The sequence below is a fragment of the Sinocyclocheilus anshuiensis genome, unplaced genomic scaffold, assembly GCF_001515605.1.
Source record: "Sinocyclocheilus anshuiensis isolate Anshui unplaced genomic scaffold, SAMN03320099.WGS_v1.1 scaffold2468, whole genome shotgun sequence".
Classification (NCBI taxonomy): domain Eukaryota; kingdom Metazoa; phylum Chordata; class Actinopteri; order Cypriniformes; family Cyprinidae; genus Sinocyclocheilus; species Sinocyclocheilus anshuiensis.
In genome coordinates this window covers 191,552-198,885 of record NW_015547755.1, presented here as the reverse complement: position 1 = coordinate 198,885, position 7,334 = coordinate 191,552, and the positions used below count along the sequence as shown (strand labels likewise).

The 7,334-nt window shown below is 37.5% G+C and overlaps 1 protein-coding gene across 1 annotated transcript; it reads left to right on the top strand.

Annotated features, from left to right (window-relative positions):
- Positions 1–1,653: 1,653 nt before the first annotated feature.
- Positions 1,654–7,066, top strand: LOC107704500 (calreticulin-like). Its single transcript, XM_016507436.1, has 9 exons — positions 1,654–1,827; positions 2,619–2,720; positions 2,852–3,055; positions 3,223–3,317; positions 3,400–3,609; positions 3,706–3,819; positions 5,598–5,741; positions 6,333–6,425; positions 6,577–7,066. Exons 1-9 carry the CDS (start codon positions 1,737–1,739, stop codon positions 6,781–6,783), a joined length of 1,260 nt encoding a protein of 419 aa, XP_016362922.1. The 5' UTR covers positions 1,654–1,736; the 3' UTR covers positions 6,784–7,066.
- Positions 7,067–7,334: the final 268 nt, after the last annotated feature.

The window sequence follows — 7,334 nt, the reverse complement described above, 5'->3', positions numbered from 1 at the left end:
GTTTATATTTAACTCTGTATATCAAATTCGACTTATGTTGAGTCATGGTTCCTGTCAATGTTTCTTCCTCGTCTGCTTGAATATCTTCATTCATCCTCATTTCTCTTTATTCTCTCGTGTTTTCAGCTCGTCTGCCTGTTCCTGTCATCAGCAGAGACTCTTCACAGTGTTCTTCATCATCATCATCATCATCATCATCACAGCACAATTGTTCAGTGGTGTGTTCAGTGGTGAATGTGGGTCATGTGACTCTCTCCTGGTACAAAGGAAACAGTTTATTGTCCAGCATCAGTGTGTCTGATCTCAGCATCAGTCTCTCTCTACCTCTGGAGGTGGAATATCAGGATAAAAACAGCTACAGCTGTGTGCTCAACAATCCCATCAGCAACCAGACTCAACATCTGGACATCACTCAACTCTGTCACACATGTTCAGGTACAGCAGCGCAGATATTAGTTGATGTCGGCGCTGATATTAACGTTTATTGACTGAGCTGATCTCAGTTTGGTGTTTTTATTCCTCAGACTCTGTCCACTGTTGTGGTTCTACTGAAGCTGTGATCCGATTGGTCCTCTCTGCTCTGGTGGGCGTGGCTACTGTCATTCTTCTGGAAGCTGAACAAGATCAAGCACAATTTCACACATTAGAAACAATGTCATTTCTCATATAACTATTTTTTAAATCATTTATTCATCTTAATTAATTTAAATGGCTTCATGTATAAATCTGCTGGCATCGATGCAGCTCATTTCCAAATGCTCATAAAGTATCAAATGCAAGTGTTTGTCAAGATAAATACTGAGCATTAGCAAAAATCACTTTGCTCGCATTAGATTTAGTATAACAATTCTTTTATTTTTAGTTTTCTTCTAATCATTATTAATCTTATTTTATTCTTAATGTCATTCATATTTGACTGGGGGCTTTAAAGGATTTTTAAAATACCTGTTGTATCCACATTATTTTAACCAATTTGAAAGACTTGATATTATTTTCCTCAGATATTTGATATTGCTGATATTTCCACTCACTTGACAACTACTACTGCGATTCATTAGTTTTTGTATGTGCACCATTATCAATAAAGTTCTCTAACTCTCAGAGTCTCACCCTGTTTTATTACATTCATTTTGTAGAGACTGAACTTTGAGTTCAGCAATGCGCCATAGCTTTACAATATTAAAACATTATTGTAAATGTACATTTAAGACCATCATATTTTTATACTGATAAAACATTGTTTTTTATTTTTTAAATAATTACTTTTTTTTTTTTTTTTTTACTTCTACAAGGGTTTTTTTTTTTGGGGGGGGGGGGCACGTGTACATCTTTATTACTATTTGTAAAATTATTGAATTATTAAATTAAATGAGTGGTAGTAAGCAACATAAAATATATGTACGCTAGACACACACACACACACAAACAAGTGTTAACATCATGACATTTAACAATGTCAGTTTTTCTTGCTTACTGTCTCGACAAGAATCTCACTACACTTGTGTTTATTTCTACACACTTCCTTCGCGTTCACGTCACCTACTTCTCATAAGCCCCGCCCACGGCGCTGATTCCTCACTCGTGGTCTCCTCTGATTGGCTGCGCGTCCGGCCAATGGTTCTCAGCCATCTGTGCAGGAACACAACAGAGCCATATTTCACGGACTCTTCACCTCGAGCGCCATTCATTGTTATATCGGGATCTTCATCTAATAAAGATCATTTAACAGTGCAGAGATGCGGATCGCTGCGGCAGTGTGCTTTATGTCTGCACTGGCTTTCATTGCACATGCAGATGTGTATTTTAAAGAACAATTTCTGGACGGAGGTAAATTTCTCTTCTTCGATCGTGCATGACATCAGATACATTGTCACTGTTATATTGACATGAAAGTGTTTCTTGAAAATGTCAAAATAATGTCTTTTTATGATGTCTTGAGCAAGTTTACTTTCATGCATTTCTGTGATGAAAGCCTTTTGTATGTCTCTTTCATTTACTGTATTTGCATACTATACATTTATACAACTTACAAGTCATGCTCAGAGTACACGATTTGTGAAAATGATTCAGATTTTTTTTCTAAATGCGTACTTGCTCGTGGCTTATGGCAGACGGGAAATATTGATGAATCAAATGTGTTAGGTTTTGGTTTCAGTTCACTTTTTAGACCATTAAACTATTGTTGTCGTGTAAAAGTACATTTAAGACACTAGAGTTTCATATCTGTTGTTTTTAACTTACAACTATTTGCATAATTTAAATGTAACAATATTAACCCAACACTGTGTATGTGTGTGTGTGTGTATATATATATATATATATTACAAATAAATGTAAATAAATATATAACTTCTCAAATAAATGTAAAAATAATTTAGACATTAATATTGTAATGCACAGTATGAAATATGGATAGCAAAAAATAATGAAAATTTGAATAAAGTCTTCTAATAAAAGTAGAGATATCTTAAAAATAGTGCTTTTTTACTGTAATATGAAGTTATCACTAGATGACAACAAAAAGTCATTTAAAAATAAGGAATAAGCAGCCACAATTAAATATTCCAATATCCAAAATTGATATAATAGTTTTTAACAGCAAAGTGTTGTCTCTGCAGATGGTTGGAAAAGCCGATGGGTCGAATCCAAACACAAATCTGACTACGGCCAGTGGAAACTGACCTCAGGGAAATTCTATGGCGATGCCGAGCTTGATAAAGGTCAGAGGTCACGGCTTCTTTCACCAGCACTCGATTGCTTATGCAAATGTCTTCATCTGAAAAAACAAATGCAAATAAGTACAAGTCGATGTGAGATGACTTGCAATGCAATGTTTTTTTTCCCCTTCAAGGTTTGCAGACAAGTCAAGACGCCCGGTTTTATGCTCTATCCAGTCGCTTTGACTCGTTTAGTAATGAGGGTAAAACGCTTGTCATCCAGTTCACTGTGAAACACGAGCAGAAGATCGACTGCGGCGGTGGGTACGTGAAAATCTTCCCCGCCGACTTGGACCAGACCAATATGCACGGCGAATCGCAGTACTACATTATGTTCGGTAAGTTACAGTTGGTGGCTTTAAAATGTGCACAAAGTCGCTTTCTTCCACCAAGTAAACCAGTAAAACATCAACAGCATTGACGCAGTGCAACGTGAAATTCAGACTGACGGCATTTACTTTCACTTTCACTATCTTTGTCATTTTCATTTTGATCTGCCATGTAGGACCCGACATCTGTGGCTACAGCACCAAGAAAGTTCACGTCATTTTCAACTACAAAGGCCAGAACCACCTAATCAAGAAGGACATCAAATGCAAAGTATGTTTTATTAATGTAATTAAAATATCTCAAGATTTAATCGCAGCTGTTGCAATTCAGTTCTTCCGCTTGCGCTCATCAGGACGATGAACTCACGCACGTGTATACGCTGATCCTGCGGCCAGACCAGACGTACGAAGTGAAAATCGACAACGAGAAAGTGGAGTCAGGTTCTCTGGAGGAAGATTGGGATTTCCTTCCTCCAAAAAACATCAAGGATCCAGAGGCCAAGAAGCCAGAGGATTGGGACGACCGGGCGAAAATCGACGATCCCGATGACACGAAACCTGAGGTACATTTTCAATTGACAAAGCTATAGTGTGCAGAAATCTTTGATATTTAAAAAAAGTTGTTCTTCGACATGAATCCAATGGTGCTTTATGTTTAGGATTGGGACAAACCTGAGAACATTCCCGACCCTGATGCCAAGAAACCAGACGATTGGGATGAAGACATGGATGGAGAATGGGAACCTGCCATGATCCCGAACCCTGAGTACAAGGTACAAAACGACAGTCGTCATGTAGAAGATCCTAATATTTTAAGATCTACCAAACATGAAGCCATAGAGTGCTTCAAAGAGGTCGGATTGTTTTAGTGGTCTAGTTTGATAGTTTTAGACTTTAGACCACATTAGACTGGTCTTTTCTGCAGGATAGGCTGCCAGAAGAAGGTTTCGGTTTCAATACCAAGTAGGTTTGGACTTTCCAGGAGTTTTTGAAAGCGAGTAATGTTATCATCTCATTATCAGAGATGTTCTGAAGTAGAAGATCCAAATACATTAAGATCTGCCAAACATAAAGCCATAAAGTGCTTCAGAGTAGTTAGATTGGTCTAGTTTTGGGCACTTGGGAGACCATCTAAAACCACTTTTTCACTGGCCTTTTCTGCATGGTAGGCTGCCAGAAGAAGGTTTTGGTTTCAATACCAAGTAGGTCTGGACTTTCCAGGAGTTTTTGAAAGCAAGTAATGTCATCATCTCATTGTCAGAGATGTTTTGACATAGAAGGTACCAATATTGTAAGATCTACCAAACATAACGCCATAAAGTGCATCAAAGTGGTCGAACTGGTCTAGTTTGATGGTTTTAGACTTTAGACCACTTTAGAGTAGTCTTTTCTGCAGGGTAGTCTGCCAGAAGAAGGTTTCGGTTTCAATACCAAGTAGGTTTGGACTTTCCAGGAGTTTTTGAAAGTGAGTAATGTTATCATCTCATTATCAGAGATGTTCTCAAGTAGAAGATCCAAATACATTAAGATCTGCCAAACATAAAGCCATAAAGTGCTTCAGAGTAGTTAGATTGGTCTAGTTTTGGGCACTTGGGAGACCATCTAAAACCACTTTTTCACTGGCCTTTTCTGCATGGTATGCTGCCAGAAGAAGGTTTTGGTTTCAATACCAAGTAGGTTTGGACTTTCCAGGTGTTTTTGAACGCGAGTAATGTTATCATCTCATTATCAGAGTTGTTCTCAAGTAGAAGATCCAAATACATTAAGATCTGCCAAACATAAGGCCATAAAGTGCTTCAAACTGGTCCGATTGGTCTAGTTTTGGACCTTGGGAGACTGGCTAAAACCACTTTTTTATTCAGACTGGTTTCATTCACAAATAGGTTTGGACCTTTTAGGAGTTGTTGAGAGAGATTAATACTCAAGGTTGTTTCACATGGACCATTTCTGCTGTATTTTCAAAACTAATGGTGTGTTCACACCAAACGCAAAGCGAATATGCACAACGTGTCACTCGCACGAGTGAGGCAAAAAACATCCCGCGAGTAATCGACCATGGTGAGGATAAATACGATTGCTGCACCAGGAAGCCAAATGCAGACGTGTCCAGGTTCACAGCACCATACAGAGGTGCACACAACTCGGTGAATTTCACCGTCTTCTCCAGGAACTGCGCCTGGATGACAGCCGCTTCCAGCGCTACTTCAGGATGACGGGTGCCCAATTTGATAACCTGCTACCTAGGGTTGCTGCCAATAATGCGCTCCTCCATTTTCTGATACAACCGGACGTGTCAATAAGCTCTTCGATGATTGGCTTGCGCGAGAACGCGTCAGGCGAATTTTCCAATCGAGTTTAAATTTTTTAACTTGAGCGGAAGACGCAAATGAAGCGAATATCGCGTCGCACATTTCGCATCGCCTGGCGCGAATTCGCCTCTATTCGCGTCATTTGGTGTGAACACACTATAACTGATCTTTTCAATCCAAGTGATTGTTCATTATGCTGAAACCAGTTTTACCAACCGGCTAACAAAGTTCTGTTTATGTAGGGCGAGTGGAAACCAAAACAGATCGACAACCCCAAATACAAAGGCACCTGGATTCACCCCGAAATCGACAACCCTGAATACACTTCAGAAGACACCATTTACAAATTTGACAACGTTGGCATTCTGGGACTGGATCTTTGGCAGGTATGGTTTAGATTGTCGTACCGTTAAATCAACATCGTAATTAAAGGTAGGTAAATTGTAGGTTTTAAACAAATTTAGTTTGGTTATCTCTGGTGACATTAATCAGTCCACCAGGATTACATTATTTTTTTTGTGTGTGTGTAATCTTTGCAGTCAAAATTACTTTTGATTTTTGTGGTGGAAATTTCCAGAACTTTGTGGAATACTACATTTACCATAAAAAAGAAATACATTCCAGAAAAAAAAGAAACAAAATGCAGAAAGCCTGCTTATTTTTGTGTTTTACCAAATTCTGACACACAAGTTATTTTCATTTAATTTTTTGGTATAAAAAATAAGAACAACAAAGCAATGGAGCACGCAAGTACAGCATTGATTTCTTTTTCGCAACTTATAAATAATTTAACATTAAGAATGCCCCCCACTTTATTTTCTCATTCATGCATGTTTATGTAACACTAACATGTAATTTTACTTTATGTAGTACTGAGTTTTTAATGATAATTTTGTGGTTAAATGCCGATTTATGCAGGATTGCACAATTTTGTTGATTTTACGTTATGTTTAGCGATCTGTTGACCTTTCTTACAGGTGAAATCTGGAACGATCTTTGATAACTTCCTGATCACTGATGATGTTGAGGAAGCCGAAAAATTTGGTACAGAAACGTGGGGCGCAACAAAGGTAAAAATGTCTGGAGTGTCACTGTTGACAACATATTAGCATTAATAATTTACACTTATTAGATATCTGTGATCAGTTCTTACATTTGTTTCCACAATCGTTATTATTTAACCATAAATGCTGATGCCATAATGTTGTTGTTATGTATCAGGGACCAGAAAAGAAAATGAAGGACCAGCAGGAAGAGGAAGAACGGAAGAAGCGTGAAGAGGAGGAAAAGAGCAAGAAGGATGATGATAATGAGGAAGATGAAGAGGAAGAAGATGAGGATGAGCCAGAGCAGGAAGAGCACACAGAAGAACCTTCTGAGGAGGAAGAGGAGGGTGAGGACGATACGATCCCTAAAGATGAGTTGTGAAGAGGAGTTCCCTTCTGAATAAGCAGATCTGATGCATTTCTGACGTCTTTTTCTTTGTGGTGTGAATTTTTGGCCCTGCCCCTTTCTAGTCACATGTTGCATCCCTTAACTCTGATTTCTTTCGTTTTTGCTGCTAGATGCCCCCCAACACATTCATAGTACGGCCTGATAAACTTTAGATTAATTAATGTTTGGGTTTTCTGTTCTGTCTGGAGTCGCGCAAGGGGAAAATTCTAATGTATCATTTGTTGGATTTGCACTTTTTTAAATAAATGATTTATTTTTAAATGCTCGTCCGGCTTGTTTTTCATGGATGTTAAATTGTTCTCATGTTTGGTTGAAAGTAAATGTTACTTATTCATTTTGTTTTTAATTAATATTTTAAATTAGATTTTATTTGTAAATTTTCTGGTTTTATTTTAATTTTAGTTAAAGCTTTAAATTAGTTTTATTTTATTTCAGTTAACATAATTTTTTTTACTTTTGTTAACTATAATAACCATTTTATATATATATATATATATATATATATATATATATATTTACATTTA

What these genes read in the sequence shown, in the direction of transcription:
- LOC107704500 (XM_016507436.1), top strand. Translation starts at nt 1,737, where the DNA reads ATGCGGATCGCTGCGGCAGTGTGCTTTATGTCTGCACTGGCTTTCATT. An exon ending in GCAGTACTACATTATGTTCG is followed by an intron (nt 3,056 to 3,222) that starts GTAAGTTACAGT and finishes TCTGCCATGTAG; the next exon opens with GACCCGACATCTGTGGCTAC. An exon ending in AGAAGGACATCAAATGCAAA is followed by an intron (nt 3,318 to 3,399) that starts GTATGTTTTATT and finishes TGCGCTCATCAG; the next exon opens with GACGATGAACTCACGCACGT.